At 44.6% G+C, this 26,301-nt stretch overlaps 1 protein-coding gene across 2 annotated transcripts; it reads right to left on the reverse strand.

The window, feature by feature from the left end:
* Positions 1-21,601: 21,601 nt before the first annotated feature.
* On the reverse strand, positions 21,602-25,790 carry LOC147986262 (Tetratricopeptide repeat (TPR)-like superfamily protein). Of its 2 annotated transcripts, XR_015617129.1 has the most exons (3): positions 25,374-25,790; positions 23,341-24,598; positions 21,602-22,773 (listed from the first exon to the last, which is right to left on the reverse strand). XR_015617129.1 is itself a non-coding variant. In XM_087544601.1 (2 exons), exons 1-2 carry the CDS (start codon positions 25,725-25,727, stop codon positions 23,441-23,443), a joined length of 1,512 nt encoding a protein of 503 aa, XP_087400727.1. In that variant the 5' UTR covers positions 25,728-25,790; the 3' UTR covers positions 23,088-23,440. The 2 variants fall into 2 exon arrangements, 1 of the variants encoding a protein (XP_087400727.1); XM_087544601.1 differs by lacking the exon at positions 21,602-22,773 and having other exon boundaries at positions 23,088-24,598.
* Positions 25,791-26,301: the final 511 nt, after the last annotated feature.

The raw sequence follows: 26,301 nt of genomic DNA on the forward strand, positions 1-26,301 counted from the left end.
GTTGCTCAGAACGACGAGACGAATCCGAATACGTGGTCCATTCATCTGTCACATGCCCCTAGCATGCTGAACATGGAACATTCCCCCTCCGGTCCTTTGTCTGACACAGGTCCGGAACCAAGAGAACATTCCCGGTTGACTTCCCCTTTCACCGGTATCGTGTAGCACTGCATTAGAACACGTCTAGCTCTACCTGTTGTCCTGTTATGCACTAGCTTGCTATGTATTTACTGTTTCTCCCCCCTCTTCTCTCCGGTAGACCCCGAGACCGATGCCGCCCCTGTGATCGACTACGTCGACGACGACCCCTCCTTGCCAGAGCAACCAAGCAAGCAAACCCCCCCTTGAGCATTCTGATATCGCCCATTTCTTTCCCTCTCATGCTTGCATTAGAACCGCTACTTCTTTCTGTATGATCCTACTCTGATGCATAGCCTGTTGTTGTTACCTGCTTTCATACCTTACCTGCTTGTCCTAAACTGCTTAGTATAGGTTGGTTAGTGATCCATCAGTGACCCCCACCTTGTCCCAGTTGCCCCGCTATATGTTCGATGACTCGATCAATGTGATCGACGTCCAGGCCCCGACACCGCACATTCCCCCCTAGTTGTACGACTCTGCAGAGTTACAATCGAGTGCCGAGGGTGGAACCTCTTACATCACTCCTGATAGGATCTCCGTAGTGTAGAGGTCATCGAGGGTGATTTCCTCCTTAACCACTTCCGTTACGGCTGTCGTGCAACCCATCAAACGTGAACCTCGAGGGTGGATCCTCTTACGTTCACCTTGATAACAACATCGAGTGGAATTCACCGGGGGTGATTCCTCGGGTTTTCCCTTTGGTGTTAGACACACAGTTACTGTGATTTTACACTGAACTATGCTACTGAAGACGGGTCGACCCTGAGGGGTACCCGCGCGAGCTTAATAGCGAGTGATGTGGAGTCGGGTTGACCTGGAAGGTGCCCGCGAGATACTTACGAGGCGTGGCCGGGCATTCTTGGCCCTTGCTGCAAGTACTCGAGACGGGGCGACGGGGTCACATCGATCGTGAGTCTCTGCTCGTTACCGCGCGTTCTTAATCCACTACGATTTGGATATTTGATCCGAGGGGCCTCTGGCCTGATAGCACTAACCATCACGTGGGCATAGTATGGGCGTTCTGCGTCGTATACATCAGCCGAAGCTTAATAGACGTCAGCGACTGAGCGGCGCGCGCCGGGTTGGACTGGAAAGCACCTACCTTGTTGAAGGAGGTAGCTAGGTCTGCTCACCGGCCGCGTACGCAACGTGCAGGAGTTCCCGAGGAGATGGCCCATGACCCCTAGGGGCATAGGTTTAGTTCGGCGTGCTGGCCTCTCTATTAAGCCTAGGTCGGGTTGCGGCGTATTGTTTGGCCGAGGCCGGGCATGACCCAGGAAAGTGTGTCCGGCCGGAGTTAAGCGAGCGTGGTGGGTAAGTTGGTGCACCCCTGCAGGGAAGAAAACATCTATCGATAGCCTGTCCTACGGTAACGGACACTTGGAGTTGTATCCCGATCGATACAACTAGAACTGGATACTTGTGATGAGAAATGGTTTGTGATGAGACTTGGATATGAGATGATAACTGGATAGTATGGCTCTGGGATTGCTTTCTCGCAGGGAGTCGAGAAAGGATCTCTGGCCGAGGTTGATAACACTTCTACTACTTTACTTTATGCTACTCTACTCCCTCCTGTTGCTGCAAGATGGTGGTTTCCATAAGATGCTAGTCTTCGATAGGCTAGGCTTTCCCCTTCCCTTCTGGCATTCTACAGTTTAGTCCTCAGATACAACCCATTCCTTTGATACAGATGCATACTTAGTTTAGATCTGATGTAAGTCTTGCGAGTACTTTGGATGAGTACTCACGGTTGCTTTGCTACTTATTTTCCCCATACCCGATTATTGCGACCAGATGACGGATCCCAGGAGCCAGACGACACCACTGATGACTACTACTAGCCGAAGGATGCCTACTACTACGTGAAGACCGCTGACGACTTGGAGTAGTTAGGAGGCTCCCAGGCAGGAGGCCTTGCCTTTTCGATCGTTATTGCTTTTGTGCTAGCCTTCTTAAGGCAATCTTGTCTAACTTATGTCTGTACTCAGATATTGTTGCTTCCGCTGACTCAGCTTATGTATTCAAACCCTCGAGGCCCCTGGCTTGTAATATAAAGCTTGTATTATTTTAATTTGTGTCTAGAGTTGTGTTGTGATATCTTCCTGTGAGTCCTTGATCTTGATCGTACACATTTGCGTGTATGATTAGTGTACGGTCAAATCGGGGGCGTCACATTTGTTGAACCAATTTTCAAGACCGATGACCGAAGATAAAGAACAGTTTGGAAGAATCGAGGAGTGTCCCCAACTTGGAGACCGGTTCAGGGGGCTATTGACGGTGTCCTGGACTAGGGGGTACTCAACACATCGTCTCCCGACCAGCTGGATTGGGCCGAGGACCCCCATGGCGGTTCACTATTGGGCTAGTTCGGACAGCCCATGCCGCATACAAGGAGGATTCCACAAGACTTGGCGCCCAAGACAAGGACTCCTATAAACCCTAGGCCTACGGTGCATATATAAACCGAGGCCAGGCTAGTCAATGGACAATCTCATATTCATTATTATCATCTCGTGGTAGAAACATGTACTCTGTACTATACCCATATCAATACAATCAAAAGCAGAATGTAGGGTATTATCTCTTCGAGAGAGCCCGAACCTGGGTAAAACCCCGTGTCCATGTTACCATCGCTCCAAGACACCTAGCTTAGGACCCCTACTATGAGATACGCTGGATATAGAATCGACAAGATGTGCCACAATAGTTTTAGATTCATAACCATGAAAAGGATCAGATTCAACCAAAGTAATTAACTCAGGATCGATAGAGAATTCATAATCCTTATCAGTAACAAAGGTAGGTGAAGTAGCAAAAGCAGGGTCATATTTCATTCTAGCATTCAAAAAAATTTCTTTCAGCTTAACTAACAATTTAGTAAGATCCTCCCTATCATTACAAGCAAAGAAGTCTCTAGCAGCTTCTTCATCCATAACATAACCCCCAAGAACAACATGCAATTCATATCTAGGGGAAAATCATAATCATAATCTTCAATATTATGATCAGTTTCAGTAATTTCATTATCTCTAACCCTAGCAAGTTGTTCATCAAGAAATTCACCTAGTGGCACAGTATTATCAAGCATAGAAGTAGTATCATCATAAGCATTATGCATAGCAGAAGTGGCATCATCAATAACATGAGACATATCAGAATCAATAGCAGGTGTAGGTGTCGCAAGTTTACTCAAAACAGAAGGAGAATCAAGTGTAGAGCTAGATGGCAGTTCCTTACCTCCCCTCGTGGTTGAGGGAAAAAATCTTAGTTCTTTGATCTTTCAAATTCCTCATAGTGATGAACAAATATAAATCCCAAGTAACTCAGAGAATAGAGCTATGCTCCCCGGCAACAGCACCAGAAAAAGGTCTTGATAACCCACAAGTATAGGGGATCGCAACAGTTTTTGAGGGTAGAGTATTCAACCGAAATTTATTGATTCGACACAAGGGGAGCCAAAGAATATTCTCGAGTATTAGCACCTGAGTTGTCAATTCAACCACACCTGAAAGACTTAATATCTGCAAAAAAATATTTAGTAGCAAAGTAGTATGGAAGTAGCGGTAACGGTGGCAAAAGTAACAGTAGTAGTTTAGTAGCAATCGTAATAGTGGCAACGGAAAAGTAACTTAGCAAAGATCAATATGTGAAAAGCTCGTAGGCAATGGATCAATGATGGAAAATTATGTCGGATGGCATTCATCATGCAACGGTTATAATGTAGGGTGACACAGAACTAGCTCCAATTCATCAATATAATGTAGGCATGTATTCCGAATAATGTCATACGTGCTTATGGAAAAGAACTTGCATGACATCTTTTGTCCTACCCTCCCATCGCAGCGGGGTCCTGTTGGAAACTAAGGGATATTAAGGACTCCTTTTAATAGAGTACCGGACCAAAACATTAGCACTTAGTGAATACATGAACTCCTCAAACTACGGTCATCACCGGGTGTGGTCCCGACTATTGTCACTCCGGGGTTGCCAGATCATAACACATAGTAGGTGACTATAACTTTCAATATCGAATCAAGAACACAAATATAATCATGAAAACATAATAGGTTCAGATCTAAAATCATGGCACTTGGGCCCTTGTGACAAGCATTAAGCATAGCAAAGTCAAAGCAGCATCAATCTTAGAACATAGTTGATACTAGGGATCAAACCCTAACAAAACTAACTTTATTACATGGTAAATCTCATCCAACCCATCACGGTCCAGCAAGCCTACGATGGAATTGCTCACGCACGGCGGTGAGCTTCATGGAATTGGTGATGGAGGATGGTTGATGATGACAATGGCGACGGATTCCCCTCTCCGGAGCCCCGAACGGACTCCAGATCTGCCCTCCCGAAGAAAAACAGGTCTTGGCGGTGGCTTCATGTTGTAAAACGCAACGAATCCTTCTCTCTGATTTTTTTCTCCCCGAAAGTGATATGGAGATGGAGTTGAGGTCGGTGGAGGTCTAGGGGGCCCACAAGGTCGGAGGGCGCGCCCCAGGGGGTGGGCGGGGCCCCACCATTTTGGCTAGGGTGTAGGCCCCCTGCTACTAATTCTTTCGCCAATATTTTTTATTAATTCCAAAATTAATCTCCATTGATTTTTAGGTCATTCCAAGAACTTTTTATTCTAGATAAAAAAATAACACCACGACAATTCTGCTGAAAACAGCGTCAGTCCGGGTTAGTTCCATTCAAATCAAGCAAGTTAGAGTCCAAAACAAGGTCAAAGAGTTTGGGAAAGTGGATACGTTGAAGACGTATCACACTTCTCCTTAGGGAGATCAACATGAGTAGCAAAAGATTCACAAAAAGAAGCTACTATATCAGAGTCAAGTCCATATTTAGTGTTAAATTCATGAAAAGCATTGGTGTCCATAAAAGATTTAATACAATCAAACTCACGTTTTATACCTGACTCTTTACCTTTGTCGAATTCCCAGTCTTCAGAGTTGCGTTTAATTCTTTCCAAAAGATCCCATCTGAATTCAATAGTCTTCTTCATAAAAGAACCAGTACAAGAAGTGTCGAGAATGGATTGATCATTATGAGAAAGACGAGCATAAAAATTCTGAATAATAATTTCTCTTGAGAGATCATGCTTGGGGCATGAATACATCATTGACTTAAGCCTCCCCCAAGCTTGAACGATACTTTCTCCTTCACGAGGAAAAATTTATATATATAATTCCGATCACGATGAACTAGATGCATAGGATAATTTTTTTGGTGAAATTCTAATTTCAATCGATTCCAGTCCCATGATCCAATATCATCACATAGCCTATACCACGTCAATGTCTTTCCCTTCAAAGATAAAGGAAAGACCTTCTTCTTGAATTCATCTCTGGGTAAACCTGCAGGCTTAAATAATCCACAAACTTCATCCACAAAGATTAGGTGCATATTAGGATGTAATGTTCCATCTACTGCATAAGGATTAGCTAGCAATTTCTCTATCATACCCGAAGGAATTTCATAATAATTATTTTCAGTAGGTGCGGTAGGTTGAGGAGAAACTCTTTGTGCTCCCGGTCGAAGTGAAGATACCCCGAACAAGCGCCTCAAATGATTATTTTCCCTAATAACAAGTGATAGTAAATTTCAACATGTAATATAAATTTTTCCTTACCAAATTCCACTCACCAAAGGCACTTCACTCCTCGGCAACGGCGCCAGAAAAGAGTCTTGATGACCCAAAAGTATAGGGGATCAATCGTAGTCCTTTCGATAAGTAGGAGTGTCGAACCCAACAAGGGGCAGAAGGAAATGGCAAGCGGTTTTTAGCAAGGTATCCTCTACAAGCACTAAAATTATCGGTAACAGATAATTTGGTAGCAAGATAATTCATAATTGGTAACAAGTAACAAGCATAAAAAAGTGCAGAAAGGTGGCCCAATCCTTTTTGTAGCAAAGGGAATTATCATCAAGTTAGTTTTCATCATGCTCATATGATTCACGTTCGCTACTTTGATAATTTGGTATGTGGGTGGATCGGTTCTTGGGTGCTGCCCTTACTTGGACAAGCGTCCCACTTACGATTAACCCCTCTCGCAAGCATCCGCAACTATGAAAGAAGAATTAAGATAAATCTAACCATAGCATTAAACATGTGAATCCAAATCAGCCCCTTACGAAGCAACGCATAAACTAGGGTTTAAGCTTCTGTCACTCTAGCAACCAATCATCTACTTGCTACTTCCCAATGCCTTCCCCTAGGCCCAAATCATGGTGAAGTGTCATGTAGTCGACGTTCACATAACACCACTAGAGGAAAGAAAACATACATCTCATCAAAATATCGAACGAATACCAAATTCACATGATTACATATAACAAGACTTCTTCCATGTCCTCAGGAAAAAAACTAACTACTCAAAAAGCATGTTCATGATCAGAGGGGTATTAAATATCATTAAGGATCTGAACATATGATCTTCCACCAAATAAACTAACTAGCATCAACTAGAAGGAGTAATCAACACTACTAGCAACCCATAGGTACCAATCTGAGGTTTTGAGACAAAGATTGAATACAAGAGATGAACTAGTGTTTGAGATGAGATGGTGTTGGTGAAGATGTTGATGAAGATTGGTCCTCCGATGATGAGAGGATCGTTGGTGATGACGATGGCTTCGATTTCCCCCTCCCGGAGGGAAGTTTCCCCGGCGGAGTCGCTCCGCCGAAGAGCAAAAGTGCTCCTGCCCAGATTCCGCCTCGAGACGGTGGAGCTTCTTCCCAAAAGCCTTCTTGTGATTTTTTTTCTAGGTCAAAACACTTCATATAGCAGAACATGGGCACCGGACACTGGTCAGGGCACCCACAAGCTCAGGGGGCGTGCCCTGGGGGGTAGGGCGTGCCCCCCAGGCTTGTGGCCATGTGGTGGGTCCCCTCCTGGTATTTATTTGCCCAATATTTTATATATATTCAAAAACAATCTCTGTAAAGTTTCAAGACATTTGGAGTTGTGCAGAATAGGGATCTCATATTTGCTCCTTTCTGGTCTAGAATTCTAGCTACCGGCATTCACCCTCTTTATGTATTCTTTGCAAAAGAAAATACATAAGAATTTCATCATAAAGTGTAATAACAGTCCATAATGCAATAAATATTAATATAAAAACATGATGCAAAATTGACATATCAGAGATTCTTGTGCTCTAGTGTTGACCACGAGATCTCCTATGGTATATGCTACAATTTGTGCAAAAGATTATTCGGTTGACTGTGATCTTATTTAGGAAGTCAAAAGGCATGCCTTTGCAGGAACCGAGGAGGAGGACCCTCAAGCACATCTTATGTTCTTTGATACTCTCTATGGAACTTTTAAATTGAAGGATGTGTCACATGAATTCGTACTATTAAGAATCTTCAAGTTTTCTTTAAAAGGTGATGCTGATAAGTGGTATAATTGATTGCCTCCAAGAAGTATAACTAGCTGGCTAATGTGTGTTGCAAATTTTATGGGTAAATTTCTTCTGGGCTCGAAGGTTACTAAACTATGAAGAAACCTCACTCTATTCGTTCAAGAAGAGGGTGAAAGTCTATATGCAGCCTGGGGGAGATATTCTAAAATTTTGAAAATGTTCCCCAACCATGGTTATGCTAAACATGTTATACTTCATATGTTTTATCATGGAATAAGCGATGAATCAAACTCTATTCTTGATTTGAGTGCATGAGGACAATTCGTGTCTTTAACTCTTGAAGAAGGAAGAGCACTTATAGAGAAGATTATGAATATAAAAGAGAAGTGGAATGTTGAGGAACCAACGAAGCCCACTAGAAAAATATATCATATTGAAGATATGGAGGAACTTAAAAAGATTACTCAAGAAAAGGTAAACCTGTTGAACAAGTAATTAATGAAAAAGTGGACATATTTAGTACTTCTCAGCAGGAGGACGATCTCCAAGAAATAGTGAATAAGTTCAAATTTCACCAAGACAACTTCAACAGAGACTTTAGAAGATGCATCCATCATAATGAAAAGGTTATAGCTTATATTTCCGATGAGGTAGAAGGGTTAATTCATGTGGTAAAGAATCTTGATAAACACTCTCGCATGATAGAAAACCAATGTTCTCAAAGTGCTGAGGCCCAATGTTTAATCCTTGCTCAATTAGATGAAGATAATCTTGTCTCTACTAACGAAATTGAAACTCGTAGTGCTAAAAGAATGCAAGACCCTAAAGGCCCGGAGTGGTACAAGAAGGAACAAGTACAAAGAAGAGAGATTCCGAGCCAAACCCAAGAGAATAGAGAACTTCTCTTTAGAGAGGAAGAACCAGAAGAACAAGTTCATCAAGAAGCACATGATAATGAAGTAGAAGCAGAGAAAGAAGTGGATTCTGATGCTGAAACGGTAGCTGGTGTAAATAACGAAGAAGGAACAACGCCAGAAGATGGAAGAACTGAAGAACAAAGGGTAGAAAAGAACCCCCGTCTACCTTATCCAACAAGAGAAGAAAGCAGCCAGGCATCGAGGGGTAAAAAAAGGTAAGGAGAAAGAGAAAGGTAAAGATCAAACCAAGAAGACACTTACTTATCCTAAAGCTATGAGACCACCTTCAAATGATGCACTCTAGTCCTCTTTTCTACAAGCTATAGTTGATCTTAAAGTCTCTTTGCATGTAACTAATATATTAAAGATTCCTACATTTGCTAAGTTCATGCATGCTATCGTTAACAATAGGAAGAATTTGAACTCAAAAGAACAGGTGACTACAATAACGGAATATCCCTTCGAGGATAAAATGTCGGAGAAGCTGGGAGACCCTGGTATACCTACTATATCCTGTTCAATTGGTAATCTTGATATAAATCATGCTCTTTGTGACGTTGGAGCAGGAGTGAGTGTAATGCCTCTAGATCTCTATCACAAGTTGAACTTGGCAAAATGTGTGCACATAGGTATAACCTTGCAGATGGTGGATAAATCTACAAAGAAGCCAATTGGAGTGGATGACAATGTGTTATTAAGATTAGATGGGCATATTATACCTACTGACTTTGTTATCCTTGATATGCCCGAAGACGAAAAACTATCTATTATTCATGGTAGGCCATTTCTGAATACCGCGGGTGTAGTGTTGGATTGTGCAGAGGGAAAAGTAACCTTCAAAATCTATGACGAAGAAATAGTGAGGTATTTTCTAAAGAAGCCGGGAGCAAAAGAGAAGTATTTTCCACCGTCTAAGCGAGTATATGAGGTAAGTAAAGAAAATCTCAGGCCACCGGATGACCTGGAATCATACTAAGGTATGAGGCTGAGCTTAGCAACCTAAAAGCCAACGCTTAATGGCTGACACCCCTTCATTTTGTCAAATTTTTGCTTTGATGCTCTCATAAATAATCTAATGAAGAACTCTCAAAAAAGTTTGTTTTTGACATTGTGTCGTAAGAGAAATATCAAAGAAAGAAGACAGGAGGAGGAGACTAAGGAGATGGGAAAACGGATAGAAAGATGGTGTATAATGCGACCAGTCGCTCGTTTGAGCGGTCGCATGGAAATGTGGAGGAAACGTCGAAGAAGACCGGTGTGGTTGACGGCGTTCCATACGATCGCAAGCGCTCGGATGCACGGTCGTATGGAACCTTCGTCGAAACCCGCCATTGGAGTCCAGCGTAGAAGACGACATTTCATATGAGCGCAAGCCACGACTAGGATGACCAAGTTGAACAGGGCAAAAGATGGTCTTCTATATGGGCGCCTGCGCCCGCTTGATTGTCCGCATGGAGTACTGCCAAGAACGTTTTTCGCCTCCAGAGAGGTCGAGCGCAAGCGCTCGTATGGGCGGTCGTCCCATGTACGCAAACCCTAGATCGCCTGATTTGTCCTAATGGGTCGTATGGGTGGTCGTCCCAGGTACGAAAACCTTGTGAAGACGAACTCATAAAGGACAGTCCATGGTTATCGACATTAGGAGCCAACCTGGGTTCTCATTCCTGAAGATAAGAAGATTCCAACTCTAGAATGCTCGGGAGCTAGTGATGGTGCAATACTTCAGGGGTGGCCTCTTGGCAAGAATCCCAACAGCAGGCCAACCTCGGGGCCCAGGTGGCCAGACAAGGAGTCTGACAACATGAGGGGGCCCCGAGGCCTAGACAAGATTGGAGATCATATTGGCGAACAAGACAAGATGGTGACGGCTTGAGATTGGATAGATCCTCTATAACTCTAGCACTTGTCCCCTATACAAGGCGAGGGTAGGGGGTAGCCATACTCATCTACTCTCTGGTAGAACCATACTCTCGGTAGCCATTAATACCTTTCCATGAGGGCCCGAACCTGGGTAACTTACTCGTGCGATATCTGTTACGGTACTTCCAGCCACATTCGCCACCCTACCAAAGGTAGTAACGGTTTTTCGTACTGCCACATGGTATCTTTCGGCCCACATGTGCCGCGTGGTGTCTTTAGGTCCATTAACAACCCATGTTGCTTCTGGGCCCATTTAGAGTGTGTGGTGACTTTTGGCCAATTAACGACTCGTGGTGTATTTGGTGTTGGAAATATGCCCTAGAGGCAATACTAAAGTGGTTATTATTATATTTCCTTGTTCATGATAATTGTGTATTGTTCATGCTATAATTGTATTAACCGGAAACTGTAATACATGTGTGAATACATAGACCACAACATGTCCCTAGTGAGCCTCTAGTTGACTAGTTCGTTGATCAATAGATGGTTGTGGTTTCCTGACCATGGACATTGGCACTGGCGGAGCTAGCTAGGAATGGCTGGGGGGCCAAGGCTAAATCATGGGTGTTTGAGGGTGTAAACTGCTAAAAAAATCCTCATCTAAGTCCTCCCTCAAAAAATTTCTTCATAGTTTGGTCCAAAGTTGGGGGGGCACAGCCCCCCCCCCCAGACTTGCACATAGCTCCGCCACTGGACATTGGATGTCATTGATAACGGGATCACATCATTAGGAGAATAATGTGATGGATAAGACCCAATCCTAAGCATAGCACAAGATCGTGTAGTTCGTTCGCTAGAGCTTTTCTAATGCCAAGTATCATTTCCTTAGACCATGAGATTGTGCAACTCCCGGATACCGTAGGAGTGCTTTGGGTGTATCAAACGTCACAACATAACTGAGTGACTATAAAGGTGCACTACAGGTATCTCCGAAAGTGTCTGTTGGGTTGGCACGAATCGAGACTGGGATTTGTCACTCCTTGTGACGGAGATGTATCTCTGGGCCCACTCGGTAACGCATCATCATAATGAGCTCAATGTGACTAAGGAGTTAGTCATGGGATCATGTGTTACGGAACGAGTGAAGAGACTTTCCGGTAACGAGATTGAACAAGGTATAGGGATACCGATGATCAAATCTCGGGCAAGTAACATACCAGCGGACAAAGAGAATTGTATACGGGATTGATTGAATCCCCGACATCGTGGTTCATCTGATGAGATCATAGTGGAACATGTGGGAGCCAATATGGGTATCCAGATCCCCTTATTGGTTATTGTCCAGAGAGGTGTCTCGGTCATGTCTGCATGGTTCCCGAACCCGTAGGGTCTACACACTTAAGGTTCGGTGACGCTAGAGTTGTAATGGGAATAGTATGTGGTTACCGAAGGTTGTTTGAAGTCCCGGATGAGATCTCGGACATGACGAGGAACTCCGGAATGGTCCGGAGGTGAAGATCGATATATTGGACGAAGGGTATTGGAGTCCGGAATTGTTTTGGGAGTACCGGGTGAGACCAGCATGACCGAAAGAAGTTTTGGAGGCCTCAGCAAGCGTTGGGGGCCATATGGGCCAAGGGGAGGGGGCACACCATCCCACTAAGGGGTTGTGCGCCCCTCCCACCTCATCTCACGTTCCCTCAAAAAAAACCTCATCTCACGTAACCTGGAGTGGTGGGAGCGCCTCCCCTGGGGCAGCTGCCCCTCCCAGCTTGGGGGCAAGTTTCCTAGGGGTGGGGGCACCCAAACCCATCTACAGTTTCCCCTGTGGCCGCTGCCCCTCCCCTAGGGAACCCCTAGGGCGCCTCCTCCTCCCCTCTTCCCCCTATATATAGTGAGGGAGAGAGAGGGCAGCTGAAACCCTTCCCCTGGCACAGCCCCTCCCTCCTCCAGCCCCTCCTCCTCCTCCGTAGTGCTTGGCGAAGCCCTCCTGGAGAACCACAAGCTCCACCACCACGACATCGTGTTGTCGAAGCTCTCCCTCAACTTCTCCTCTCCCCTTGCTAGATCAAGAAGGAGGAGACATCCCCGGGTTGTACGTGTGTTGAACGTGGAGGCGCCATCGGTTCGGCGCTTGGATCGGATCTTCCGCGATTTGAATCGCCGTGGGTACGACTCCATCAACCGCGTTCTTGTAACGCTTCCACTTAGCGATATTCAAGGGTATGAAGATGCACTCCTTCTCTCCCGTTGCTAGTATCTCCTAGATTGATCTTGGTGACACGTAGAAATTTTTTGAATTATTACTATGTTCCCCAGTAGTGGCATCATGAGCTAGGTCTATGCGTAGATTCTATGCACGAGTAGAACACAAAGTAGTTGTGGGCGATGATTTGGTCAATTTGCTTACCATTACTAGTCTTTTCTTGATTCGGTGGCATTGTGGGATGAAGCGGCCCGGACCGACCTTACACGTATGCTTACGTGAGACAGGTTTCATCGACTGACATGCACTTGATGCATAAGGTGGCTAGTGGGTGTCTATCTCTCCCACTTTAGTCAGATCGGATTCGATGAAGAGGGTCCTTATGAAGGGTAAATAGCAATTGGCATATCACCGTTGTGGCTTTTGCGTAGGTAAGAAACGTTCTTGCTAGAAACCCATAGCAGCCACGTAAAACATGCAACAACAATTAGAAGACGTCTAACTTGTTTTTGTAGGGTATGCTATGTGATGTGATATGGACAAAAGGATGTGATGAATGATATATGTGATGTATGAGATTGATCATGTTCCTGTAATAGGAATCACGACGTGCATGTCGATGAGTATGACAACCGGCAGGAGCCATAGGAGTTGTCTTAATTTATTGTATGACCTATGAGTCAATGTAAACGCCATGTAATTATTTTACTTCATTGCTAACCGTTAGCCATAGTAGTAGAAGTAATAGTTGGCGAGACAACTTCATGAAGACACGATGATGGAGATCATGGTGTCATGCCGTTGACGAAGGTGATCATGCCACACCTCGAAGATGGAGATCAAAGGCGCAAGATGATATTGGACATGTCATGTCACTTTATGATTTGCATGTGATGTTTGTCATGTTTACATCTTATTTGCTTAGAACGACGGTAGGATAAATAAGATGATCCCTCACTAAAATTTCAAGAGATGTGTTCCCCCTAACTGTGCACCATTGCGAAGGTTCGTTGTTTCGAAGCACCACGTGATGATCGGGTGTGATAGATTCTAACGTTCGCATACAACGAGTGTAAGCCATATTTACACATGTGAAACACTTAGGTTGACTTGACGAACCTAGCATGTATAGACATGCCTCGGAACATGAGAGACCGAAAGGTCGAACATGAGTTGTATAGTAGATGCGATCAACATGGAGATGTTCACTGTTGATGACTAGTCCGTCTCACGTGATGATCGGACATGGCCTAGTCAATTCGGATCATGTATCACTTAGATGACTAGAGGGATGTCTATCTGAGTGGGAGTTCTTAGGTAATATGATTAATTGAACTCATTATCATGAACATAGTCTAAATTTTCTTTGCAAATTATGTTGTAGATTAATAGCTCATGCTTTAGCTCCCTATTTTAATACGTTCCTAGAGCAAGACTAAGTTGAAAGATATTGTAAGCAATTGTACGGACTAGGGCCGTAGTCTTAGGATTGTCCTCACTGCTACACAGAAGACTTCTGTCCTTGATGCACCGCTCGGTGTGCCAACCCCTCTGGCGTCGTCTGTGGATGTTGTGAACATCTGGAGACACGTTCTGATGACTACCTGATAGTTTAGTGTGCCATGCTTTACGGCTTAGAGTCGGGTCTCCAAAAGCATTTTGAACGCCATGGAACATATGAGATGTTCCAAGAGCTGAAATTGGTATTTCAGACTCATGCCCATGTTGAGAAGATGAGACCTCTGACCAGACCTTTGCCTACAAGATGGAGGAGAATAGCTCAGCCAGTGAGCATGTGCTCAGAATGTCTGGGTGCTTCAATCGCTTAAATCAAATGGGAGTTAATATTCCAGATAAGGGAGTGATTGACAAAGTTCTCCAGTCACTATCACCAAGCTACTAGAGCTTCGTGATGAACTATAACATGCAAGGGAAGATGATCCCGGAGCTGTTCATCGAGCTTAAGTACATGAAGGTAGAAATCAAGAAGGAGCATCAAGTGTTGATGGTTAACAAGACCACTGGTTTCAAGAAGGGCAAGGGCAAGAAGGGAAACTTCATGAATGGCAAGCCAGTTGCCGCTCCAGTGAAGAAACCCAAGAACCCAAACCCGAGACGAAGTGCTTCTATTAGGGGAACGGTCACTGGTAGCGGAACTGCCTCAAATACTTGGTAGATAAGAAGGCTGGCAACTTCAACAAAAGTATATTTGATATATGTGTTATTGATGTGTACCTTACCGGTACTCCTAGTAGCACTTGGGTATTAGATACCGGTTCAGTTGCGAAGATTGGTAACTTGAAACAAAAGCTACGGAATAAACGGAGACTAGCTAAGGGCGATGTGACGATGTGTGTTGGAAGTGTTTCCAAGGTTGATGTGATCACCATCGCACGCTCCCTCTACCTTCGGGATTAGTGTTGAACCTAGATAAATGTTGTTTGCATTGGTGTGTGCATTGAGCATGAACATGATTAGATCATGTTTATTGCAATACGGTTATTCATTTAAGTCAGAGAATAATGGTTATTCTATTTACATGAATAATACCATCTATGGTCATGCACCCAATGTGAATGGTTTATTGAATCTCGGTTGTAGTGATACACATGTTCATAACATTGATACCAAAAGATGTAGAGTTGATAATGATAGTACCACTTTATTGTGGCACTGCCGCTTAGGTCATATTGGTGTAAAGCGCATGAAGAACCTCCATACCGATGGACTTTTGGAGTCACTTGATTTTGAATCACCTGACACATGCGAACCATGCCTCATTGTCAAGATGACTAAAACCCTGTTTTCTGGAACAATGGAACGGGCAAGTGACTTGTTGGAAATCATACATTCTGATGTGTGCGGTCTGATGAGTGTTGACGCACACGGTGGATATCATTATTTTCTCATCTTCACCGATGAATTGAGTAGGTATGGGTATATTTACTTAATGAAGCATAAGTCTGAAACGTTTGAAAAGTTCAAGCAATTTCAAAGTGAAGTTGAGAATCATCGTAACAAGAAGATCAAGTTCCTACGATATGATCAAGGGGAGAGTATTTGAGTTATGAGTTTGGCAATCACTTAAGACAAGGTGGAATAGTTTCACAGTTGACGCCACCTCGAACACCATAGTGTAATGGTGTGTCCGAATGTCGTAATCGCACCCTATTGGATATGGTGCGATATATGATGTCTCTTACGATCTACTGCTATCATTTTGGGGTTATGCATTAGAGACAACTACATTCACTTTAAATAGGGCACCATCTAAGTCTATGGAGACGACACCGTATGAACTATGGTTTGGCAAGAAACCTAAGTTGTCGTTTATTAAGGTTTGGGGCTGCGATGCTTATGTCGAAAGGCTTCGGCCAGAAAAGCTCGAACCCAAAGCGGACAATTGTGTATTCATAGAATACCCAAAGAAGACGATTGGGTATACATTCTATCTCAGATCTGAGGGCAAAGTTTTTGTCGCTATGAATAGGTCCTTTCTCAAGAAAGAGTTTCTCTCAAAATAATTGAGTGGGAGGAAGATAGAACTTGATGAGGTTGTTGAACCTTCACTTCAACCAGAGAGTAGCACAGCACAGAAAGATGTTTCTGTGGCACCTACATCAGTTGAAGAGAAAGCTAATGATAATTATCATGAAGCTTCAAATCAAGTTACTATCGAACCTCGTAGGTCGACATGGGTGTGTAACTTCTGAGTGATAACCCTGTCTTAAAGGTCATGCTACTGGACAATGATGAACCTATGAGCTATGGAGAAGCGATGGTGGGCCTGGATTCCAACAAATGGCTAGGAGCCATGAAATTCGAGATAGGATCCATGTATGAGAACAAAATATGGACTTTGGTGGACTTGCCCGGTGATTGGCAAGCCATTGAGAATAAATGGATCTTTAAGAAGAAGACAAACGCTGATGGTAATGCCACCATTTATGAAGCTCGACTTGTCTCAAAGAAGTTTCCGATAAGTTCAAGAAGTTGACTATGATGAGACTTTCTCAATCATAGCGATGCTAAAGTCTGTTAGAATTATGTTAGCAGTTGTTGCATTTTCATTTACGAAATCTGGCAGATGGATGTCAAAACAAAGTTTCCTTAACGGTTTCTGAGAGGAAAGGTTGTATGTGATACAACCAGAAGGTTTTGTCGATCCTAAGCATGCTAAAAGGTATGTAAGCTCCAGCAATCCTTCTATGGACTGGAGCAAGCATCTCGGAGTTGGAACATAAGCTTTGATAAGGTGTCAAAGCTTTTGGGTTCATACAAAGTTTGCAAGAAACTTGTATTTACAAGAAAGTGAGTGGGAGCACTACAACATTTCTGATAAGTATATGTGGATGACATATTTTTGATCGGAAATGATGTAGAATTTCTGGAAAGCATAAAGGTTTGTTTGAATGGAGTCTTTCAAAGGAAGACCTGGGTAAAACTGCTTACATATTGGGTATCAAGATCTATAGAGATAGATCAAGACGACTGATAAGACTTTCACAGAGCACATACCTTGACATGATCTTGAAGGAGTTCAAGATGGATCGGTCAAACAAGGAGTTCTTGCCTGAGTTGTAAGGTGTGAAGTTAAGACTTGATGCTCGACCACGACAGAAGAAAGAGAAAGGATGAAGGTCGTCCCCTATGCCTTAGCCATAGGCTCTATATGATATGCCATGTTGTGTACCACACCTGATATGTGCCTTGCCACGTGTCTGGCAAGGGGTACAGGGGTAATCCAGGAATGGATCATTGGGCATCGGTCAAAATTGTCCTTAGAGGAATAAGGAAATGTTTCTCAGTTTTGGAGGTGATAAAGAGTTCGGCGTAAAGGGTTACGTCGATGCAAGCTTTAACACCTATCTGGATGACTCTGAGTAGAAAATCGGATACGTATAGTGGAGCAACCATTTGGAATAGCTCCAAGTGGAGCGTGGAAGCAGCATCTACAGTATGACATAGAGATTTGCGAAGTACATACGGATCTGAATGTTGTAGACCCGTTGGCTAAACCTTTTCCATGAGAAAAACATGATCAGCACCAGTACTCTATGGGTGTTCGATTCATCACAATGTAACTAGATTATTGACTCTAGTGCAGGTGGGAGACTGTTGGAAATATGCCCTAGAGGCAATAATAAAGTGGTTATTATTATATTTCCTTGTTCATGATAATTGTCTATTGTTCATGCTATAATTGTATTAACCAGAAACTGTAATACATGTGTGAATACATAGACCACAACATGTCCCTAGTGAGCCTCTAGTTGACTAGTTCGTTGATCAATAGATGGTTGTGGTTTCCTGACCATGGACATTGGATGTCGTTGATGACGGGATCACATCATTAGGAGAATGACATGATGGACAAGACCCAATCCTAAGCATAGCACAAGATCGTGTAGTTCGTTCGCTAGAGCTTTTCTAATGTCAAGTGTCATTTCCTTAGACCATGAGATTTCGCAACTCCCGAATACCATAGGAGTGCTTTGGGTGTATCAAACGTCACAGCATAACTGAGTGACTATAAAGGTGCACTACATGTATCTCCGAAAGTGTTTGTTGGGTTGGCATGAATCGAGACTGGGATTTGTCACTCCGTGTGACCGAGAGGTATCTCTGGGCCCACTTGGTAACGCATCATCATAATGAGCTCAATGTGACTAAGGAGTTAGTAACGTATCATGTGTTACAGAACGAGTAAAGAGACCTGCCGGTAACGAGATTGAACATGGTATAGGGATACCGACGATCGAATCTCTGGCAAGTAACATACCGGTGGACAAAGGAAATTGTATACGGGATTGATTGAATCCCCGACATCATGTTTCATCCGATGATATCATCGTGGAACATGTGGGAGCCAATATGGGTATCCAGATCCCGCTATTGGTTATTGGCTGGAGAGGTGTCTCGGTCATGTCTGCATGGTTCCCGAACCCGTAGGGTCTACACACTTAAGGTTCGGTGACGCTAGAGTTGTAATGGGAATAGTATGTGGTTACCGAAGGTTGTTCGGAGTCCCGGATGAGATCCCGGACGTGATGAGGAACTCCAGAATGGTCCGGAGGTGAAGATCGATATATTGGACGAAGGGTATTGGAGTCCGGAATTGTTCTGGGGGTATCGGGTGACAACCAGCGTGACCGAAAGGAGTTTTGAAGGCCCCTACAAGCGTTGGGGGCCCTTATGGGCCAAGGGGAGGGGGCACACCAGCCCACTAAGGTGTTGTGTGCCCCTCCCACCTCATCTCATGTAACCTGGAGAGGTGGGGGCGCCTCCCCTTGCGCAGCCGCCCCTCCCGGCTTGGGGGCAAGTTTCCTAGGGGTGGGGGCGCCCAAACCCATCTAGGGTTTCCCCTATGGCCACCGCCCCTCCCCTAGGGAAACCCTAGGGCGCTTCCTCCTCCCCTATTCCCCCTATATATAGTGAGGGAGAGAGGGAAGCCGAAACCCCTTCCCCTGGCATGGCCCCTCCCTCCTCCAACACCTCCTCCTCCTCTGTAGTGCTTGACGAAGCCCTGCTGGAGAACCGCAAGCTCCACCACCACGACGTCGTGCTGTTGGAGCTCTCCCTCAACTTCTCCTCTCCCCTTGCTGGATCAAGAAGGAGGAGACGTCCCCGGGCTGTACGTGTGTTGAACGCGGAGGCGCCGTCCGTATGGCGCTTGGATCGGATCTTTCACGATTTGAATCGCCGCGAGTACGACTCCATCAACTGCGTTCTTGTAACGCTTATGCTTAGCGATCTTCAAGGGTATGAAGATGCACTCCTTCTCTCTCGTTGCTAGTATCTCCTAGATTGATCTTGGTGACACGTAGGAAAATTTTGAATTATTACTATGTTCCCCAATATTTGGGCCATTTCTGCCCCGTTAGCGGCTCGTGTTGTCTTTGGACCAACTCCATCCCTTGATGTCTTTAAACCCATTAATGCGTTGTCATGTGTGTGGGACATTTCTGATTGGCCACTGTATTGTTGATTCCATCCTGCTCTCTGTTAGCAAATGAAGATAGAGATTCAATTTAAAATAGAATTGCATAATGTGGCACTTTTCGTATCATCGGGGAAACCAGTTAAAAATAATTAGCATTGTCAGAATGTAAGTATGAAAACTACACAACACCACTAGATTACATATTGATACCACAAGCATACATGCATGACTAAAGAACATTATTGGCTCTATTTGGTCCTATTAATGTGTATGAAATGAGAAGACAATTTTTTATACAATTGAAACTGAAACTAACATAGAGCAAGTTACAACAACAAAGCAGTTAAATAGATAAGTTTTTAATAGGTATCTCATGTGTTATTGGAGTTTCGATTGGATTTCGAAAATTAATATTAGTTGATATGAGTAAATACAATGATATAAGAGAAAAGTAGTGTGCACCATACAATGAAATCTTACCTGATAAGAGTTGTTCTTCCGCTTTAAGCACTTAGCCTACAAGAACATAGAACAGTAAGACGCATGCAGATATATATAGTAGTTCAAAATGTGATCTGTTCTCATAGATCATACCCGATTCTTGGACGAGGACCAATGCAGAACAAGGCGTTCCCCATCCTCATTTCGTAAATATTTCTCGGGGGAAATAGGGGAACTTCGTGAATGTCCTCACCATTGAAGTATGTTTCCTTCAGGTAATGTCGATACTGCCACACCGCATTCTTGAAAATAGCACATGTTGCCCCGTCCCGAGTGTCAAAATCGGCCATTTTCTATAGAGCAAAGTAATTTTCATAAATAACATTATTTATACGTAACTCCTGGAGAAAGAAAGAAAATTGGCATTTACCTTCGTCTTTAGTACTCCCTTCGATCCAAAAACTAAAGCTGCGACACATTTTTTGCATCGGAGGGAGTATAATATTTCCATGATGGGAAGATACACACATACGTTTAATGACATCGAAAACCTTCCCATTAAACTATGGCTGGCTAATGGTGCTTTGTCCACATGAATAGGTGTCCAACATATTGTCAACGATATGGAAAATAGGGTCCCCTGGGCCTGCTAAAATGTGCCGAACTCAGCAACATAAAGCGGAAACAACAAGGCACCAAGAGATAGCGCTAAGGGACGGTGCTCGGGGCTCCCCAAGCACAAGCTCCCATCCAGCTTAGGCAGGGCAATCACGCATTTCCCCAAGCACTCTGAAGCCCCCGAGCTCTATGACTTCAACAACAACGAAGATAACTCAAGAGCCAAGCGGGTGCACGGTGCCGGACCCTGAGCACCTTCGATTCCTGCAAGCACTAGCTCTGCTCTAACGAGCCTTCTAGGGGCTTGCCAACTGATAGACAAACATGTGCATTTAATGCGAGGCCGACAAGTCTACAACGGCCCACGTCCCATAGGAGGCAATGATGATGGCTTCGCATGTCGGTTCACATCATCCCAGGCGGTAAGGCATGTTGCATGTCGTCATTGACCTCATCACTAACACCATCCTCACAAACTGTTGAAGCGTCCGCGAAGACACAAGTCCACCTTCACCACTTGAAATGCAGCGCCCATCAGAGGCTCGTGCCTCACAGAAACACCAAACTTCCCCTGCCACATGAATAGCAATGCCCATTGAAGTGTTCGCGGAAACACCAACACATGGTGCACGGGAGAAATCCAAGAAAACAACAAAAAAGTTTGCTTTTTGGCTGATATGGAAGTAAAGAAGGTTCAAATGCCTTGCTTCCATTTGTTAGACAACGACTAAGGTTGGGTGTGTTAGCTAGTGTGCTCGGTGTACACCTAGGGATCGTCGGTTCGCCCCCTCCCAACACTTTATTTTTCTCGCCCACGTCTTGAGGCAACATGCGGGCGAGCATATCAGGACGTGCGGGCTGTTGACAGTCGTGTGATATGGATCGAACGGCAATTCAAGTGTTCGGTTGTAACGCAAGAAGTAGAAGAGAAAAGATAGGTGGCCGTGTGATCCGGATCGAACAGCAATCGAAGTGTTCGGTTGTAACGCAAGAAGTAGAAGAGAAAGATAGGTGAACTCTATTGAGACGGTCATATGTTTTCGGGTCAAGTAGCTCCTTGCCACTGCAGTCCGCAAAAGGATTTGGAAAGAAAAAGTATGGTACAACAACAAAATTATGCAGTACAAAGAGCAATTGTGGCAGAGTGCTTATACAACGGAACCAAGCTTGTACCTGTGGTCTTTGTGGAACACAGTAAATTCACATGATTCCAATATGGATTTCATGCAACAACACTTCATACTACTCCCTCCGTTCGGAATTACTTGTCACAGAAGTGGATGTATCTAGACATATTTTAGTTCTACATACATCCATTTACGAGACAAGTAATTCCGAACGGAGGGAGTACCAGAAAAGGATCCCCCGTTCTCCAAAATGCCTAACGATTGACATCAAAGCAAGCAAAGCATGTCCTCGTCGCGCCATGAGACACAAGGAATTGTAATGCTCTCTGAATTCTAAAATACGTTTGCTCCACGACACTATAATTCCAACAGGCATTATAACTAACAGATCCCTAAAATCCAAAACACGCTTCTTCGACGTCTCTTTTCCCTTTACCAGTGCGTGCGTGCGTGGGTAGTTGTTGGTTAGTTGTTGGGTGGAGTTTAATACTAGTAGCCCAGCCAGAAGGCATCCAGTGCTGCGCTGCACGCTTGGCTGTCCCTAGCACTGCCACTGCCACTGGCTAGCTCTCCGCTTACTTGGGGTGGCACAGACGGATCGAATTGCCTATCAGCACGACGTTGAAAGCGTACCCAAACATAGAACAGTCATGTCTCTTCCCAAACTCCTCGGATGGGAGTGCCGATCACGTCTGCTTAGAGGGTCAAGCTGCCATGATTATCTTATTTTACAGGTCGTCGTAATCACGTTGTCCATGACGGGATCACAGTAATAAACTGTACTCCAACTTGCAAGCTGAACCGAGGCCTCTTTCGGAGATGACAAATAGTCGGTGACGTTTGAGTAAAGCGAGCAATGGCTGTGGCTGGACTCCTTTAATTTTCCGCCTTTTGAGCTCACTCTTTGCCCGTCACCTAGCTGTGAGCGAATCTGGCCATTAGTTTAGTCAGTGCGTGCTGCATCCTGGATGCAACCACCCACCTTCCTGCAGCTGCAGCCCCTCCAGTGACCCCGCACGTATTATTATTACGAGAAATCCACGATCAGATAACTGCTCTTCTCAAGGAAATAGGCCATCTACCGGCAAGGGAGGGCTCCAGGTGGTCCGGGCTGTTCATCCGCAACTGTCATGGCTTCAATATCTGCACAACAGATGTACCAGTCAGAAATAAACATGCCGACGATCGAACCGACAAATGCAGATCGACAGCTTGAGCTGTAGCACTTCATAGTTTGAAAGCTGTATAGAAAAGGGGGCCAACGTGCAAGCGTCAAGGTAACCCCCTCAATCCCGATAACAACACGAAATGGCGGAGATAATGAGATTTCCAGCCATGCATCTTCTGCTACTCTGATCCACCTGCTAGTGCTAGGTACTCAAGCAAAGCCCACATGCAACATACGCAGTGCAGCTTATAACAAAGGCGGTGAACAAGACCAAAAAAAGAAGTAAAGGTGACTGAAAAATGTACGCTTCCATGAGAAGGCACGATTAACTCCTTGATGGTAATGTCGATGTACATGTAGAAAGTACAAAGGAACCTGGTAAACGGCCTCCTCTTGATGATCTGAGAATTTCTAACTGAACTAAGTGGTCAGAAAGAAGGCAGACCTATCATCTATGTACCTTATTGTCCGATTTTCTGTAGAGAAACTACTTATAAAATGCACCTAACCGCTCTGGAATGAAAAGAAGTACAGAGCCGTACCACATGAACTCTCAAGCGGGGGTTCTTCCGACATTCAGATTACAAGAAGTGTTCAACGGCTATTTACTAATCATATTGTATCGTTGGTGTCCATCCATCATCACGTGCCCGCAACCGCCAAAGCATAGGTGTCAATCAATGACTTGTACTCTTCGTTCTCAGCACACCCTCTACTTCTGAGTACACTCATTAACCTGTCGATACTCTCCGTGTCATTCTTCTCCTTGAAATATGCCAGGAGACTCTCAACATTGGTTGGTCTTGGTCTCCATTTACTTGCACTTTTAACTGCAGTGGCTTTTTCCAAACATGACAGAGATTCAGCAAACTGATTGTCCTTCAGGTACGCCGTGGCAAGGATTTCCCAGGTATTTGGTTTGGGGTTCCCACCTTTCTCAACAAATCTGTTCAGAGTTTGCTCAACCTTCACAACAAAACCTTCTCTAGAATACCATGCTAATAAAATGTTCATAGTCTTCGGATCGAAACTAGAACTTTTGGATGCCCATTCTTCGTATAGAAGTTCAGCTCCCTCTATATCTCCTAGCCTAACAAGGGCAGACAGCACCTCCTGGTAACCCAGGTTATGAATTGTCTTGAAAGTTGCTTTATACCAATTCCAAATGCGGTAGACTTCTTCCTTCTTCTGAAGGTGGCTATAGAGTGTAATGAGAAAATGGAAACATTTCTTATCCCTACCCGTTGCTCGCTTCTCAGCTTCTTTCAGGCATTCTTCTGCCTTCTCAAAGTTCTCCAGCTTGATATGCATGCTAGCAAGTGTGGTATAAGTAGTCCAGTTGGCAACAACAGACTCATCAGCAATCATCTGGTTAAAGACTCGTTCCATTGCATCAGCGTCTTTCATAGCTGCACAGCACTTTATCCAAATGTTGTAAGTGCAGACATCAAAGGCAATATTTCTTTGCTTCATCTCATCAGTAACTGTAGACACTTTCTCAGGCTCTGCAACATCCACGTAAAAATTCATCAACACATTAAAAGGTAATGTGTCAGTTGCAAACGCTTTTTTCCTCATCTGCTCAAATGTGTATTCTGTTTTCTCTTTCATCCTAGCTTGGGCATAAACATTGAGAAGAGACCCATATGTTCGCTTGTCTTTCAGTGGTTCAGGAAGCTTTTCAAAGTATTCTTCAGCATCTGGAACACCACGTACTTTTGCAATCAGATCTAACTGGATTGCCATATCACTAGATGATAGCGAAAATCTATCCCTTCGATCAGTCATCCAATCATAAACCTGTACATGACAGAAAAAACTTGATGAGAACCCATATGACTAGTAGGATTAGCCATCAAAAGGCACCCAGACAATAGCAAGAAAGGATGTCCAAACGCTTCATAAACTATCACTATCGAAGGTGAGCCTTCGAAACGATTTGCAGGGTCATTAAGGGTATTGAACTACTGTTCCTCACAGTAAGTAATTGATGTCAGATCAGATAAACAGCAGCTACCATTCCAGTTAGATTCCAATTTACGATAAACTGGCACATTAAACCTTGCCTGAAATGGAGCAAGTCCAATTATGTTTATCCCTATCTCAATGTGGTTGCATATTTGTTTGATCATCCTTTGAGCAATGAATTCCTCAACATACACCGGATAATCTGCTCAAAGTATCAGCAGAGTAATTCCGATTTAAGTCCGACCTTGGCAATTAGATTTGCCGCACAACATGTACTAGCATACTCAAGTGACACAAAATTTCAGTCCAAATAGTGATCCAACTACCACCAAGCATTTCAACACTATCTGACACACGCACTAGATACAAAATTTCATAAAATTTGCAGCACCGAAGCGAACGTAATTACGCAAGCAACCATAAAATAACGCATCATTAGAGAAATTCTGTGGCTGGCATACGCATAGGCATAATGTTCAGTTAATGTTACCAACATTAGCCTCTGAATTCGAACGAAAGTAAGTCGCTCGATCACTAATCAAGCATTCAAGCAGCAACAAAGTCGGGGTTCATTAGATCTCCGAGAGACGCGACCAGGAATGGCTACCTCCAGTGCGAGGTTGAAGCGGCGGAACTTGCGGAGCTCCCTGGCGATGCGGCAGAGCTCCCACTTGTCGAGGCGGCGCTCGCCCTCGTCCCAGTCCGCGAGCGTCCGCCCCACGGGCCGGCCGCCGTGGCCCACCGCCACCCGCCGGTACAGGCTGCTCCACCGCAGCGCCGGGCGCCGCTCGAAGTCCACCGTGCCGTAGCTGTGCACATTCGCCACCTGCTGCCCGGCCGACGACGACGACGGGGCCGAGGAGGAGGCGCACCGGACCGTGAACGTGCCGCCACACGGTCGCCGCGGAGAGGGGCGGAACGGGGCCCTGGAGGAGGGGGGGAGGAGGTGGTGGAGCAGCATGGCGGCACCGGCGGTGGAGCTTTGCGTGCGGGTGGGAAGGGCGAGAGGGGAGAGGGGATAAGATGGAGCGGGGTGGGGTTCCGGCTCGCGCTTTGAGATTCGCGCGCGCGGATCGGAGGATCCGGGCCCCACTGCTCGCCGCATTCGATCTTCCCGCGCAGATTTGTATTTGTGGGCCGTGGTTGGCCCATTAGTCAGTCCGTGTTGGCTCTTCTTTCTCTGAACTATCTGAATCTGCTCCCTTGCAAACCTGGTTCTCTTCTCAAAAAATAAATGCAAACCTTGTTCTTTGCAGCCTAACATAAAAAACTGGTTCTTTGCTTCTTTCGTTATTCCGACCACTTTTTTTAAACACAGTACAGACACAAGCGATCATACATATGCGCATACACTCACCCCTATGAACACACACGCACACCCTACCCCTATGAGCACCTTCAAAAGACTGAGTCGACATATCATCTTGAGATTTACTAGTATGGTACTAACTTTTTTTTACGGGAAGGCTTGCTTTATTAATCAAATAATAGTTACATCGTCCGCTAACATTTTTATGATGAACTCAGGCGGTTTG

Source organism: Triticum urartu, chromosome 2A (genome assembly GCF_056163025.1).
Source record: "Triticum urartu cultivar PI428250 chromosome 2A, HENAU_Tu73, whole genome shotgun sequence".
In the NCBI taxonomy this organism is placed as follows: domain Eukaryota; kingdom Viridiplantae; phylum Streptophyta; class Magnoliopsida; order Poales; family Poaceae; genus Triticum; species Triticum urartu.

What these genes read in the sequence shown, in the direction of transcription:
- LOC147986262 (XM_087544601.1), bottom strand. Translation starts at nt 25,727, where the DNA reads ATGCTGCTCCACCACCTCCTCCCCCCCTCCTCCAGGGCCCCGTTCCGC. An exon ending in GCTTCAACCTCGCACTGGAG is followed by an intron (nt 24,599 to 25,373) that starts GTAGCCATTCCT and finishes TGTCATGTACAG; the next exon opens with GTTTATGATTGGATGACTGA.